This window comes from Crocodylus siamensis, chromosome 1 (genome assembly GCF_052110815.1).
Source record: "Crocodylus siamensis isolate JL-2025a chromosome 1, ASM5211081v1, whole genome shotgun sequence".
NCBI lineage: Eukaryota > Metazoa > Chordata > Crocodylia > Crocodylidae > Crocodylus > Crocodylus siamensis.
The window spans coordinates 181046277-181063415 of record NC_143395.1 but is presented as its reverse complement, the minus strand read 5'-3'; the positions used below and the strand labels follow the sequence as shown (position 1 = coordinate 181063415).

Here is a 17139-nt window from a genome sequence, read left to right as displayed (position 1 = left end):
CGTATCAGAGACATTACATGTTAGCAAGAAGGTAATTCTATCTAGTAAGTCTTTTCATCCCTAGCTTCTAACACAGGCGTGTCCAACCTTTTTGAATGTGGGGCCGGATCACAAACTTTATCACCCAGTGGGCCAGCAGGAGTGGGTGCTCGCACAGCCTGTCCAGTCCAGCTGCTGCCTGGGAGTGCAGGGGCCAAGGGGTGCCGCCTGACCCTGCCGTGTCCTCCCTGCCACCTGGACGGCCTGGAGGATGCTCCCACGCCTGCGCACCTGGGCTCAGCAGCCAGGGGGACATGTGGGGATTCTATAGGGGGGTGCGGGATGTGCAGGGACATCCCCCTCCTCCCTCTCCCCTGGGGCAGCCCGAGCCTGAGCCCAATGTCTGCAGGCGCAGGGGGGATGCGAGGAGGAGGGAGCAGCGGGCACGGGGGGATGTGGGGAGGCAGGAGCAGTGCTGGCTTCCCACCCCGACTGCCACAGCAGCAGTGGAATCTCCTGCAGGCCCGGTCGCAGCGTCCCTCCACACCAGCATCCGCACCCCTGCGCCCACTGCACTGTGACCTACTCCAGCCCACACGGCCAGCTGGGACTGGTGTAGGGCAGGGCCAGCATGCAAATGAGGAAGGGAGGGGTGGGGCAAGGAAGGAACACAGTGAAATGAGGGGGGAGGGGAGGGGAGGAGCCGCACCACGTCAGCAACATCAAGCTGACGCAGTGCGTGTGGGAACCTTGTTCCTTCCTCACCCCTTCAGCAGCCATTGAGAAGCTGCTGAGGGGCTGGGGGAGGGACAAGGGGTTCCCATTGCAGCACTGCGGACCACAGAAAATGGCTTGGCAGGCCACACGGTGGCTCGCAGAACGTATGTTGGACGAGCCTGTTCTAACAGTTTGTAATTATAATTAGTATATTTATAGTCACTGTTATGCTGTGGAGATTTTAAACAAATTAGATTAGAATTTGGCTAATAAATTTTCACAAAGTACAGTAAAATCTATAGATGAATGATGTTACCCTTTTTTGTGAATACTACAACCTACAAATAAAAATGCACGTTGTTTTTTGGAAGGCAGAATGTAGAAAAAAATTTCCCCAGAATCCTGGTTGACTATGTGAGTGTCCAGGAGGTATGACATCCTTGAAGACAGCCTGGAGGAAGCAGAAGGAACACAACAAGGCTAGGTCCTAGACCCTTGCAAAGGCAGCAGTAAGGCTGTTATGTTTTTGCCGTATATATTTTTATGTATTTTACAGAAATAATAAAGTGCTGTTTCCACACCAAAAGACTCATTAAGATATTACAGACTTTATGCAACAGCTTGCTCACCCTCAGCTGGCTCCATGGCTCTTAAGCCAAAAGATATTGCCTCAACAGCAGCTGTGAAAGAGTTAAAATGGGAATCTGCTGCAGGGGAAAAAAGGCAGCTATCTTGGGAGCCTTGAGCTCTAATGGCTGTTTGCTCTATCCTACCCTCTACTCCAGCAAAAGGGAGGCGGAGGGCAGGGATCAGCCTCCCCACTTATATGCACCCCAGCTTTGAAGGGCTGATTTTTTGGCGGATGTGTGCATGCTATACAAGAAAATAAGGTAATGACTGTCTATTCTAAAGCATAAGAAAGTTTTTGGCTCATATAAAGAGATATGCATTCCTGAGTCCTTTAGTCTTGCATTATGGAAACAGAATGAGAAAGAGTTAACTTCTATTAACCTCAACATAAAATTTGGGTGTATGTAAATTTCACACAAACTACATTAAGATCACAGAAGCGCAGATTTTATTTCCTATCGTTCTACTTTGTAAGTCTCGGTTATTGCTTATAAGGCCTCCATTAGGTAGGTATTAAGCCACTTTTGAACTGTATACACTTGGCACAGCGAACTTATTCCAATAGCTTTGTAAAATTATTTTTTAGCTCCGAAACAGACCATTTTCAAAAGAGACACCTTGTTTCCTCTAATTGAGAAAGCCAAGACAGCTTCCCAACCTGTGCCTCACAGATTTTTAGAGGTGGAAAATACATACTGTATTTGCAGATATGTTATCACATCAGTAAGGGGAAAGATATGGTTCTATCATAAAACATACTGTTCTTAAAATCCCATGGGCAGGAAAGTGCCATTTCTATAAAAAGTTACTGTAAATATAGTTGCTGTCCTTCCAACAAACAACTTAATTGCAGCTGAGAGCCATTTTTATCCAGAGAAACTGGTTTAATATCTGGCATGTTACAATTTGTTGCGTAATACTCCCATATAGCATGTGATGTGCTAGATTTGGTTTTCTCTCAAGTGGCGAATAGTATTTTTGCCTTTTGAACCCTCAGCTGTGCAGTGAATAGTTGGTATCACCTATGCTTGGCATTTGTTTTTTATTTAAAAAAAAAAGAAGAAAAAAAAGGATTTGTCTGGAAACAAATAATTGTCTTCAGTAAAAGGAAAACTGATTAAGATCATCAAGGTGAATTTTGACCTCCTATGCAATTTCGCCTGGTCTGGGCATTGGAAGCCAGGTGCAATCCAGGCGCACAGCTCCTGTGGCCCCAACCCAAGCTGCAGCTGGCTGGGAAGGGCCCTGCCCACATGGCCCAGCCCAAGCCAGCCCCCACCCCACCCCCACACCCACCCTCAGCAGCACCTGCAGGCCAGCCCAGCTCAGCCCTGCAGCCCCAGCCCTGGGTGATGGAGGCAGATAGTGTGGTCATGCTGCTGGGTCTGGCTATGTCCCTGCCATGCAAGAGGCCAGTGGGGCAGAAAACTGGGTAGACCCTGACTGGGGTCCCCATGCCCATGGGAGAGAAGGGGAATGGGAAAATTTAATCCCCCTCCCCCTCAGCCTTTGCCTGAGGCTGCTGCCTTGGCCAGTATCTCGCCACATCCCCCTCCTTCGGAGACAAACCTGGCAAGGGCTGCTATCCCGTTCCCTCCTCAACCATACTTTGGCTGGGGTCCCTGCAGGCCAGGGTGAGGGTTTAAACCCCTCCAAATCATACTCAGCAGCCTACCAGGTCCTGGCCATGCCCCGCCCCCAGGCCCCCAGTGAGCTTCTCTCCAGCTTTGTATCAGCTGCAGAAGGGAAGGGAGGGCTTGCTTTAGTGGCCCCCCTGGCTTCTAGCTTGAGCCACTGCAGGCATGCGGCTGCATTTCTGGAATCAAAAGTGAATGTCTTCACCTGCAAATCGGTTCGATCTACTCAGGTTAAACTAACCTGCAAAGACAGAATCAATACAGGTTCAGGCTTTTTGAATGTCTGTACTTAGCCCAAATGGTTTTGAGCATTAGATAAGGAGAAAAGTAGACCAGTAAGGGTATCCAAGTGAAAGGTAAGTATGCATAAGCCATAAAGCAAGTTTAAGTATATGTTGCACAGCTTCAAAGTTTAATAGCAACCCGTGATTCAAAAAATAACATTTACTTCTGGATCACCGACACCGTATACGAAAAGGCTTTAAAGGAAAAAAAACTAGTAGTAACTGATAAAGGAAGAATGAGATAGAAGCAAAGAGAAAAATATGAAAAACCCTGAAAAGAGAGACAAGTCTTGTTCAGATTGCAGAAGATAAGGTTCTTGTATGGAAAAGGATGAGCTGTTGGCAAGGAAAGAAAAAAGGACCAGTGTAATGAATGCAGAATGTCAGGAGCAGATAAAGAAACAAGTCAATGAAGCAAGTGAGAGAGGACAATTTTCTGTCAGATTCATACAGGAATAGGGGTCAGTGAAGCTGAATGGTGATAGCAAACTTGTCTGTGCTCTTTTGAAAAACCTAAGTCAGGCAACAGCCACATTCTGTATGCACAAAAGAGACTTTAAAATGTCATTGTTAAGTCTTCACTTGAGTAAAGGCCATGACGCAAATTCAAGATCCAAATTAAAACTTCTGAAAGTTCTGAGAATATTAGTAACTGTGATTTTGGACTGGACACATTTCTCATTTTGAGACCATATGTTAGCAGTATATGTACCTGGCTATAGAAGGGCACTCTTTTCCCACACTCTCAGAGGTCCCAAGGATCACATATGAATATAAGATAGTCTTGTTAAGTTATAAATGTATTTCAATTACATGCATACACAAATCCAAAAACATTAATACAGTTTGACACAGCACGTTTTACTTGGTCCTGTGTTATTATTCAGCAGAGCCATCTTGCTTATTAATTCCTTTAAAAAATTCAGTCATAAGACAACTGACATGTTTAAGTTCAAACACAGCATCCCATAAAAAGTTAAAGTTATGAACGTATTTACAATTTTAAAGCAGATGACATCTGACACTGCCCTGGACTATCCTAAATTCTGGTTAGTTCCAGAAATAAAAAATAAGCAGCATCTGTCTGACTGATATTAATTCTAGAAGGATGTACTTCCTACAGATCTTTTCACTACTTCTGTTTAAACAAAATAAAATATTTATATCAATGCGTTCCACATCAGCACACATATGTCCCCTGCTATCAAGTGTCCACATGAAAACACTTTGTTCTGAATAATTTAGTCATTTGCAAGCTCTCAAACAAACAGACTCAAGAAGAATCCGTCAAAATCTGTCAAATCAAATCAAATATACCTTCAGTCTTTTTATAGCTGAGGAAAAACAGGTTTATCTATTAAATTATGGACAGACACTAGTGTATGTATTTTGATAATTGAAAAGAAAGTACCAAGGACTTCTAAATTGGCCAAAATATTAATGTAACAATCAGCAATTAAGAACCCCTGAAAAATGACAACCCTATTTTAACTCAAATCCTAAAGTTCTCTGAAGCAATATTTATAAATATATACAAATTCTGAGTCAAATTTTCCAAAATGATAAGAAGCCTAATTAATCCATGTCTGCTTATTCTTAAAGGTGAGATTCCAATACCTTTATTTATACTGAGTAGCCTTTTATTCCCTGAGCATAACGGATTCTGACCTCAGGGTAGTTTAAAAATGCGTATTTCCAAAATCCCCTGCTTTTAATATGACTAAAATACAAAATGAAATTGTTAAGATTATTCATGTGGGCAATGACTAAATATTTTTTACATAAATTGAATACTTCTCTGTGATTTTTCTTTTTTAAAATCGGAATCATATTTCTCAGAAACACCTGTTATCTGCCTCCTTTATGTTGCCCGCTCCATTACCAGCAAGATAAAAAGTGTGAATTATTGTGTGTTGCAGAAATCTACAAAGGAAAAACAAGAACTAAGAACTTTATGAGAAACTGCAAAAGTTCTGCATTTTACTTGTTTATAACGTTGAGTTTTTTCTTTGTCATTTGCCATCTTAAAATGCAGACATTGAATAAAACCCTTCATCATTACTGAAAATAGAAAAGAAATGTGTTATACATTATACATTGTACACATTGTAGAAATGCAAAAATGGAGAAGGGGCAGTATCCCATATAGGGATGGGTGCTCTAGAAAAGACTTGAAAAGCTAGATAACAAAAACCCAAAGAGCTGGACTGAACAAATAAGGTCTCCCATACAAAATGCCATTTGCTAAATAAAGCAAACAGAATGCTTCTTTGGAAGAGGCTGTACTCACTCTTTATTTGCACACCTTTAAAATCACATTCTGGTCTCCTGCAACGCCACTTAAATCAACATGACTACACAAAAGTAAGCAAGGGCACAAAGCAAGGGCACAACACAGCATGGTATGCTTATCACAGGCTCCATTTTGCATTAAAACAATAATTAAATCCTTGCGTCTTTTAAAATTTCTTACCAAACCCATACTGAATAGAGTGTTATTTCCAAACGGGAGCTGGTATGCCGTGGATGCTATGGCAAATGATTGACAGCCCAGAGGTCGCAAGTTTAAGGCCATAAAAGAAGTGCTCACAGCACGGCCATATCAGATTCCAGCAAATCTGTGAATTCTGCTAAATGCTGTGTCACAAAGACACAAAAAAGGAAGGATTTCCAAACAGTGATTGGTAGAAACTACTAACAGTGTGCTGCTTAGGTAAAAGCTCCAAGGTTTTCAAATACGTTGAAAAGAAAGAGATACCAAAGCAAATTTCCTCTCTCAAGAAAATAAGTATCTACATTATGGAAACTGATTATCTATTTATCTGAATCATAAAGCTTCAAAAAAAAGATGAAAAGAAAAGAATGAATACCAGCTCCAGCTTTCAGCAGATACTCTGTCAAGACATCTCCTTCAAACAGACCTTGACTACATAAAACAGTAAAAGCTCTGATAAATATCCGTAACTTTAGGATAAATAATGTACTATATAAAGAACAAATCTCTTATGCAGGTCTAATCCTAAAGTAAAAGCAATCTTCAGCAAATTAAAACTGAATTTCCCTGTTCATTCTACAGAGGAGAGCTGGCCTCTTGGCAATCTCTCTAACACTTGCTTTTGTTTAAAAGATAAGAGTAACTTGCTATAGTTTTAGCATATTATCTGTATAGCAAACAACTTTCAGAATAGCTGTAACATAACCAGAAACGCCCAGTAACTGTTTGCCTTCTGTGACTCAGAGATTCAGGATATAAATTAAGTAGGGGTAGTAATTGGATTTGAGAGCTCAATTATGGACTAATGGAGGGGAAGACCCAAAGAGGGTGCAAAAAGGTTCAAACACAATGAGAAACTGGAATTAAACAGCTGCATTTAACCAGCATACTGATCTGATTTGGATGCACTACATTAACCTATAGGCAAAATGGTTTGTTGTACATTTGTATGCATACATCCCCAAATCAAACTTTATAAAACAAATGGAAAAAACTCACCTTCCCATTTTTCCCCAGCTCCATTTCAACTATTGCAACAGGGGTGTTTATTTGATCAATGTGTCTTGACTGCGACTTCAAATCTACTCTCCAATTCACATTTCTCAAGGTGTTGTCCCACCGGCTTTGATTTATCAGGCTCTCTCGAATCTTTGTTCTGTGGCTTTTCCAAAATTTTGCAATGACTGCTGCTTGTTCTGCTGTGATACCTCCTTGCTTTTTGGTTTGGGCAGTAAGAAAGGCTTCCAGTTGGTTCAAATCCATGTCTGCTGAGGCTACTGACTGGAAAAACAAGAGAAAAAGAAGGTTACTTGAATTTTTAAAAAAAATCTAAACGGAACGCTCTAAAAGAAAAGTGCATCCATGCATTATGAGACTTTTAACGATTTATTTCTTTAAAAGAACTGTGCAGGAAATCTAATACCCCAGCAAAATGTGTAACTTTCTCTCAGCACATAGCCTAGATTCCTATATCAAGATAGCTGGAGGGATATTTGTCTAGGGAACAGTAGCAAGGAAACAAAGATCATTCCCAGAAAAGATATACTTGTGGAAGAAAGTAACAGAAAGCAGATGGAACTTTTCTATGGAATGGAAGAATGGAGGGAGCATACAGCATATCTCCAACTAAGACTGAAATGCAAGAAGACATCCCAATTCATTGTCATGCACTCATGTTACCAGAGTCCTCCATCTCCACATTACTGGACAAGGAACTGAGACTTGAAAACATTATTATTACGTCATTCATGAATCTGTCTTGTATCTGCATTGTAAGTAACGCAAGTCTTCAAAATATCCAACAAACAAGACAAGCTATTTCACACATCTTTTCTACCTGCCTTCATTCCACGTGTTTTCTAAATGTGTTGCACTATTTAAAGAACTATTATAGTTCTTTCACACTCTGTACCTGTAAAGTAACATTTACATTTAACTACAGCTTGCTGCAGAGTGTCAGTGGATTCTGTTAAATATATGTCATATTTGTAGGTTGTAAGGGAGCCCTAGTTGGTCATTTAGCCCTGTCGGCACACACTGACATGCTGAAGCTTAGTCATTTTGGGGTCATGTCTAGGCTACGAAAGAAAGTATCCCCTTATGATCAGACCCTTCTGTCCCTCCCTCCCCCACTTAAATATAGGGAGTTCTAGCTCTATAACCTAGAATATAATTTACTGTTCTTTTGATTTATGCATTAGCTGTTCCTTTTAAGCCAAATTAGAACAGTGTGATCAGGACTGAAAAGTGACATCTGAAAGAAGAAAATCCAAAGTTCCTGTAGAAACTTTAATCCTACACAAGTGATCTTTAGGATTTTAATTTAAAAAGCCATAATACTGATCCTTCCAAACCAAACTTTAGGGTTTGACTAGGGCTTCAACACAACCACTCTGCATTTTCTTATACCAAAACTTGCACCTAAATCTAGTAAAGTTTAAGCCAGGGCTGTCCGATTCATGGCCCAACTCATGGCCTGCAAGGGGTTATTGAGTAGCCCATACGCTCCCACTCAGCTGCAGCTCTCCCCACTGCCTCCTCTATCTTCTACTTCCTGGTTCTGTTCATGGTGGTGGGGCAATATGGCCTGCAAAGGCTGGGGAGTCTGCAAAGCCCATGCGCCAACAGAGTTTGGGGAGTACACACAGGTCCTGTGGGAGTATGGGAGACCAGATGGGAGCCTGAACAGCATGTGGCCCCCAGCCACTCAGAAGTTGGACAGCCCTGACTTAAGGCACCTTGCATAAAGGTGTTCATAGGGGAAAATAATTCAGAGTTTCAGCTGTGCCACCTATTCCTCACAGGAAGAGACTGTGCTGTGAAACCATGCACTCTGCTCCAAGGTCAAGGGCACTGGAGAGAGTTATAAACAGAGCAAGATGAAGCTCACTGAGCCAATCCATGTAGTATACTGGGTCTGCAGAATACTACAGACCCAGTATACTTTGCTGAAGTGGGTCCCAGAAAAGAAGCTTATTGAACACATGAATACCTTCTAATTTCCTTGTGTTAAACTGTAAAATTTGCGTGGCACAGTTAACTTGTCTACACCGCATATGCTGTCAGTCTGATTGCTATGTAGGGTGCAATGTAAATTATATTAAATAAAGAAACAACTCTCTACTTTCATATATGCCAAGAGCATGTCTGTAGTTCCTTTTACCATAAATGTTATGTATCAGAGGAAGAAAACCTAACAGCATAACGAACAATCATGCTCTATAGGTCTGTTGCAGACCAGTTAACATTACTGTTTTTCCCTGCTGCTTGCTTGCACTCAGTTTATAAAAACTGTATTGTATTAACTTGACCAGAGCTTTTCTTTAGCCGTTTATCAGATGCACTGTAAACAGGATATAACATTCAGAATTAATATTTGATATATTCAGAATTTTTTAAAAACTAGTAAACATCTCAATTTGAAAATATAACTACCCTCTAAAAGATTCGTTAGATTAAAAATTCTTGAGAAGGATTTTAAATTTTGGAAGATGAGGGCACAATTATTTTCAATGTATATAACCACACATAACTACTATTAGCCTATACTCTTTAAAATACTCTTAAGTTCCAATAGAGAATATCAAACCAGGGCATTCAATAAATGCTATGCACCAATATTAGTTTGTTTTAATGTTCTTTATCATCATTCAACAGTGTTTTGTTTTGCGACAAGACAGTAGCTGAAAGTTACAGAGAACCAAATTTGACAATTAAAGCGGCTGATAAGTCATTGTTTTCTTTGGCATATGAATTATTTCTGCTACTTGTAGAATACATTATTTAATAACCACAAATTTCGCTCTATTAATACAGGAATGACAGTGGTTCAATTCAAGTCTGAGACAATGTTTTAATTTAATTCTGCTGTGGACCATGTTTCTGATCACACAGCTCACAATAAGCAGTTCTTTCAGGAACCTGTAAAAATGCCTATTCAATAATCAAGCAGAATACATAACAGTAAATACACCTTTTTGCAGCGTTTTAGTTATTATCTTAATTTAGGCAATAAGATTTTTTTTTAAACTAGAGATATATCTTCTACATTCCCAGTTGTGATTTTTCCTCTCACTTTTCTCCAAAGCAAGATATCATTTAGGGTTCTGCCAGTATTAGGAATGACAGGGGGGAGGGAGGAGGGGCAGGGGCAGGCAGCAATAAAGGGGGAGATTTTGCTAACTCTAACTCCCCCGCCATGCTGCCTCCCAGGAGCAGGGGTGGGGGAAGCCTGTCTCATCTCCACCCCCTGCATATGCAAATACAGCACCCCACACCACCACCACCTCCAAGGAGCAGGGCTAGGGGAGGAAAAGTGGTGGGGGAGGGCGAGGCCAGCGGTGCCAGCCTCGCCCCCGCATGCCATCCCCACCGTCATGGTGGTGCTCCACCACATGGCTGCCACCTCCTGTCCATAATGCTCTCGGAGCACTCTGATTGATTGTTTCAGTAACCAATCAGAGTGCTCCAGAGCGTTACAGACAGAGACAGATGGACTAAGCCCTTTATTATATTAGAAATAGATAGTTGCCTCTAGTCTTCATCAGTATATTTCCTCTCCCTGTACCAATCATTCATGTATATAGGGTCACTGCCAAAGAATAAAAACTTTTTCAGGACCATTAGTGGAAATGTCCTGATACTTAGAGGCTTTGAAAAACGTCTCCTCTCCCCACTCCATCAACCCTAGCAGTTAAATCATTTTCAGCATTGGTTCTGGGCATGCATTACTGACCATTTTCAATTTCTTAATATTCCTCGAGCTTAAATAGATCAGAAAGGAATCCACCATCATTATTTTTTCTTGCCATTCCCCATGAGAAATTAGTGATTTTTACCTCCTGCTGCCAGAACTCATGATCATGTGCCAAGCTGCAAAATCTACCAATATCCTGTCCATGTACCTTGACTATGGTCTCTCCTTTCCACTACTGTGGCAACACCTGCCTTGCGAATATATCTATATAGCCCTTTCCAATGAACCTAAACTACCCTCAGCTTGTCTTCCACTGAACCAACCCACATCAGTCCCCTCACTTCATTTAATTTCCTGTCACCACTTAGCTTCCCCCTCTACCATTTACCTTCTTTTCCAACTCCAGTCCCTCCAGGCCGGATCTGGCCCAGCCTGGCCAGGAGCTGCCATCACGTTTCTCTGGCCAATCTGGGCTCAGCTTGGGCAGAGCCATCACTGCTTGAGTGCCCTGATCCAGAGCAAGACTTCTGTATAAGGTAGGGAAGGTGGGCAGAGAGTGGGGGAGGCAGGCACCAGTAGTGAGCAGGAGAGGTGGGGGGGCAGTTAGAGGAATAGGGGGGCAAGGGTCAAACCTCCCCACACCCCACACTGGTTTTTGGAGGTATGAATTTAAGACAACCTTCTACTAATTAGATTCTATACATGGAAAATTATACATTTGTTATCATTTTCCATCTATAGAATCTAATTATGTGCGTGTCTTAAATTCAGGGTCACCTTGGATTCAAGTAAATAAAGTATATAGTCTCAACATACCACTTCCTAACTATATTGCATTACACAATTGGTAGACGTCAGAAAGGCTCATCTTCCACTGTGAAAGTAAACAAACCAGATATCTAATTCGAAACTAGGCAAAAATGGCAAATCTTATAGGCAGAGACTTAAAAGTTGATGTGTGCGCATAGGGGCTTGTGTCATCTTTAGTTTCCTTACAATGTAAGCATAATGACCAGAAAGGGTTGTCTGTTATGTTTTAAAGGGCGGGTTGCTGACCTACAAAGCTGGGTTGTTTTGTGTTGTTTTTTTCCCTTCAAAAAACCACATTGCCCTAAAAGAAATAATTTGAGAACCAAAAAGACAAATTGTTACAATAATTTTAAAAAGACTGCTGCTCACTTACAACACTAGATAACAGTGCTATACTAAATTGTCTAACATTTATCTGGGCATGAAATGTGTGTTTATTCCTCCAAGAGTATTTCCTTTATACAACCAATATATTTTAAGAAAGCTGTGTTCATTTTCCTGAGTACAGCATACCAAGCACAGGTGTTAAGTAGAAACTCTGAAAGGTTACATAGTGGAATTATTGTTTTCTCTCATACCTTTCATATTTCAGAGAACCCCAAGCGAGCATTGCCAGAGAGAAAACAGAATCTGAACCATTAGTTGTAAACTTGAAGTTAACATGTATTATCCTAATCAGTTACAACATTTCTAGACCTTCCGACAGCCACCACAGGGTCTAACATTTAACATCCTGGAACAAGAACCAGGACAACTAAGTTCTAGTCCTGGCTCTGCTACGTGACCTTAGGCAAGTCACTTGAGCTGTTTTGCTTTGGTTTCCCTTTCCATCTTCATTTCCCTTTCTTGACTATTTTATATAAAGCTTGGGCTTGGTGCTGTCTCATTGCAGGTATCTGTACAGTAGGTAGTGCAGCTTTGATCTCATTTGGGATCTTCAGGTGGTACAAATGTGAGTAACACAGGCTCCGAAAACAACAACAACAAAAATCAATATTTTATTTTGACATTAACATACTATTCTAGTGCTCAGCGAGGCAAGACTCCAAAGACCTCTCTACACTACAAATAACACTGCAGCAATCACCATAGTTAACACACATTTTAGTTTTGCAAAATAACTAGAAATAGTGAAGTCTCGATTTTGATTTTAAAAAGGTAAAAAATACATTTAATCATACAGGCTCCATTAATTTCTGAAGTTAATATGATTTTCAAAAAAAAAGTCACACCCTGGAGTGCAAGATAAAGCTACATTTTAACTGGTCAGGTCCTGTAGCATTTTATTATGTAGATGGAACCTACTACAATATCTTGAGCCACTTTGTTGTGTAGCTAAGACTTACTGTGTTTATTCTGAGGCAGACACAGGCAAGTACTGTGCCACTCAGCGATAGGCATAAAGACTAGGTTCAAATGCAACCACAAGTGAAAAAAATACTAATTTTGGTTTTGAATTCCATTTTTATGGACAGGACATGGACAAAGTTTAAATAAAGCATCTCCTATTCCAATATAAAAATAATTTTATTAAGCAGAAAAGGGCAGAAGGGAACTCTGTTAAAGCAGGCAAAATGACACGTGTTTTACTGAGGTCTGATTGTGTACTTAAAAGAGTAAGGAAAGCAATATTTAAACCAAACACAGCAACAGGCTAATTCCACAACTGTATTGCAAATTATTCAGATTATTTTCAGAGGTTTAGCAGCCTTTTGTTAGAAATTCTACAATAGGTTAGAGGAAGATGTAAACAAAAACTGTTTACAGAAAGCATCACACACCATATTAGGAGCATGCAAAACCCTGTCCTGAACAAACTGGCCAGCTTTGCTTTATAAGAACATAAATAATTAAATACAAACAGTAAGAAACAGCTTGTTCAGATGGCCTTTTCCTTTCATTCACCTTCAATATATTTCCATTAACTTCTAAAATAAGTCAGCCAATAAAATGTTATTTCAAATACCATTTCCTTAATGGAACAATATTTGATAATCTGGAGAGTTTTGTATTTGCTTAATTTTCATTAGAGCCATTAGACTGGTGTACAAAAACAGGAAATACAGATTTAAAATCATTATCTTTTCTGCAAAAGAGAGTCTGACAAGCATGTAATACTACTGAAGAACAACAATTGGAAAAATCCACTGGGAAAACACCCTTAGTTTCCAGAAACAAAACTTTACTTGTCAACAGTTATGGAAGGATTCCAAGAATTTGTCATGCCTGGATGTGTAGACATTTTCTGTAGTTAACCCTCAAAACTGCAGATTGCTGGCAATCTTTAGCACAATGAAATCAAAGACACAGAGAAAGAAAAACAATTCAGTGCCATGTACCGTGTTAATAAACTTGCCTTTTCAGGTTTCTTGTGCAGGAGGGTGAGAGGTTGTTACCTTGTCCCAAATAGTTTAATTGGGCTTCTCTTAGACATATATAAACTTAAGAACCTTTTACAAGCCATCTAATAAACTAAGTATGGGCAGGATAATGGCATACATCGAATCTCGACAGAAGACAACTCTGTCTGGATGAACAGAACTGCATTTGCTTATGTTGATGTATTGGGCCAAATCAGCATGTCTACTTACAGCCAATCCTTATTGACATGAAGGAAACATGCACTTGCCTCATTAAATATTCTTGAAATAGGATCTCTACAGGAAGTCAAACAAACACTAAGCCCATCTTTGGCTCTTCTTAGAGCATGCAGCTTCCATATAATTTGTGCCATATAGCCAGTAAAAGCAGAGAGAACAGTAGTGAGATTTACACAGTTCTTATTACCCTGTGTACAGTGGTATTCAGGGGTCCTTTTGTGGTCAAACTATTTAACAAGCAGGTTTGTGTCCATTGGCTTTAACTGACAGTTTGAACTGGGAGAAACAGCAGAGCATCTCTTCAAATGCAGATAATATCCTCCTTCATCTTTCCAATCCTGTAGTTTCCAACCCTTCTTTATAAGAGCTGATAACGAGATTCTCTCCCAAGGAGTGCTAATATACCCATCTCCATATAACCCAGTTGTTTCCCGTAGATGTGTCCTGAATGTTAGCCCAGTGCACTTTCCCACGTTTCCAGATAAAAAGAAGGTTTTCAAATATTTGGCGGGTTGTCCTCATGTAAATTATTTGAGTGTAACAGCTCTCCTGAGAGAGTAGGCATTAAGGCAAATTAAATGCAATGGCCTGGCAGTCCCTCCACTTCTTTTTTTTACACCTCTTGAATGTGACAAGTGATCTCTTGAATAAAAAGTAGTTACCTTATTCAGAAATCACTAGTTATCTTTACAAAACACTTAAAGTAATAGATTTTTAAACTGTCCTTTTGATTTCTCTTTTTTTTAATCTATTGAGGTATCACAAAAAATATTTGTTCTACTTGCACGGAAGGTTAGAAAAGTACCTCTTACTGCGTTTGATTCATGCAAGCCAATAATAGGAAGTCAAGTTCCTTGAAGTGCACTGTCCACGCAGACATTTCACTGTGGGCACAAGTGTGCCTCAGAAACCTTCTCCCAAGCAGTACCCATCGAGCAGCTACACACTGTGCTCCCCTTCATGCTATTAGGATATAAAGGAGAAGGTATATTTTCTGCTCCACAGTTTCCTTTCAATTGCAAAATCCTATGATATGAGACTCCAAAGAAGAGGGAATGTAATGGTAGGACGTAGAGCATGCATCTCTCAAAGAATTCCAAGTTTTTGGCAAGTAACTTCTCTTTCTCCTTCAAGTGTTTGTCCATCCAGTTTCCTACTCTGGGTTACTCCAAATCAGTGCCCAGACCACCCGAGGATGAGTTTCAGCATACTGGCAAACAGTAACCATAGGGCAGGTGTGACAAAAGCAGCACCTGCTGTGGAAGCTTCAGCGATGGTATCATGCCTGTGCCTGAAGAGTTGAAGATGACTGCTTGAGGGTACATTTTAAAGGGAGGTCACTACCATTAGCTGAACACTCACAGAATGTACTCCCACCACTGCTGGTAGGTTCAATTTAACAACTTTGAGGCATACCCCAATGCAGCCCAAGATCTATTTGGACAGTCTCTGGGCGGCAATCACTGCACTCTTTTTTTCCCATTGCAGGTCTGGTTCTAGGCCACAGGTGGGCAAGTATTTTGGGCAGGGGGCCGCTTATTGAGTTTTGGCGAGCCATCGAGGGCTGCATGATAGGCAGCCAGGGGCAGATAAATATTAATTTTCTAAATTTTTTAGGGGCTCCACCGGCCGGGTAGAATGGCCTGGCAGGCTGCATCCAGCCCCAGGCCACATTTTGCCCACCCCTGTTCTAGGCAGATACGACTCCTCATATCCAGTGTACACAACAATGTCTCTGCTTCTCACAAGAATAGGATTTTGGGAAAAGGTTCAGGAGGTCAATCTACAGATTAGTAGAAGAAATTAGTAGACGTGCCCCCCCCAGACTGGTGCATGGGGTGAGAACAGGCTGCTGCTGCGGGGTTTGCCCCAGGTGCCAAACTTCCTTGCCACGGCACTGCTCACAGGCATAAGAGAAGGTGCAGGCTTCATTGCTTCTGCCGGACTACAGGCACCGGAACCAGAATCCTTGGTACCAAAGGACAATGCAAGTGGACATTACAGTAAACATCATGGGCACTTGTCCTTATGTTTCCAAATCACCAAAAGGGTGGGCTCTTATAAAGCACAGAATGTTCTGACGCTTGGTTTCAATCAAATGCACTATTAAAAACAGAACAATGTCCACCAACTAAAGCCAAGATGGGTCTCTACAAATGCTGTCTTTGTACAGATAGTAAGAAAACCAAGTAAGCTTTATGAGCTATCAACCTAAAAACAACACTCTCTTTTTCAGGCTGGTATTGTCATAGTGTTTGTGGTACCTAACAGCAGAAGGACAGAGGCATGTGAAAAGAAAGGGTTAAGAGAGTTTCCCTGATAAGACAATGGTAGGTTGACAGGATACAGAGAAAAAATACAAATGAAAGGGGAGGGTAAAGAAGACGACATGTACTTTTTATACCAAATAGCATACTTTATTACAAAAGTCACAAATGAAGATTGTAACATTTGAATGGATTGATCCATCCTGGCCTGTATCCAACTGAGCAGTCTTTAAAATTTTCCTCTCTAGCTTTGCTATCAGTTCTTCTTCAATTGTAATAAATTCCTACTAACAATTTAAGAGATGTAGAGGTACAAAAATGTATTTCCAGTAGTTCTCTAATTATACACTGTACACATGATTGACTGGTTCAACAAAAAATGAAATACTGCACTTCTCCATTTCTATAATTCTGAACAACCAGGTTCTGTTTTTGTAAGGTCATTTAATTCTCACATTGTCATTTGGTCGAGCACTATGTATATTTCAACATTTTTATTCCTCCATGTCGGAGCTAGAATTCAAGGTTTTAAATCATCAACAGATCAAGGCCATTGGCTACTGTATTTCTGAAAACTGAAGTGGGAACAGAGATAACAGTCACAAACAAGATCTCCAAATAAGACAGAAGAAATACTGGGTCAGAGACAGAAGAAACCTGTGTAAGGGACTAACAGTTGGAAAGGGAAGCAGGAAGAAGTTATACTTGTTACACGACCTGCCTTACCCTGAAAAGGTCAAATGACTGGGCTTGTTCTCACCCTCCATGTTCCACTCTTGCAATAAAATAATGAACACTATTTATCAGGCTTCTCAGAGCATTCTGGGAAAATTATTTGCTGCTTTGGACTCCTGTTTAACGTCTAATCTCATTTCACTTCATAAAGCTAAAAACAAACGTTAGTTCAGCTCACAGTTTGAAAACATGAAGGACAAAAGTTGTAGTCCTTTCTAAAGGTAGTATGAGGCAGCAATTAACTGGGGTTACTAGTGGAAATTATTACTATAGCACTTCATCTGTTAGCG

General features: G+C 40.6%; 1 protein-coding gene across 1 annotated transcript in view; it reads right to left on the bottom strand.

The window, feature by feature from the left end:
- Positions 1–17139, bottom strand: part of COMMD1 (copper metabolism domain containing 1) — a 146223-nt gene that overhangs the window by 100007 nt on the left and 29077 nt on the right. Inside the window, exon 2 of the mRNA XM_090050339.1 lies at positions 6741–7022. Coding sequence (XP_089906465.1) covers positions 6741–7022 — 282 coding nt within the window. The remainder of the gene's footprint in view (positions 1–6740; positions 7023–17139) is intronic.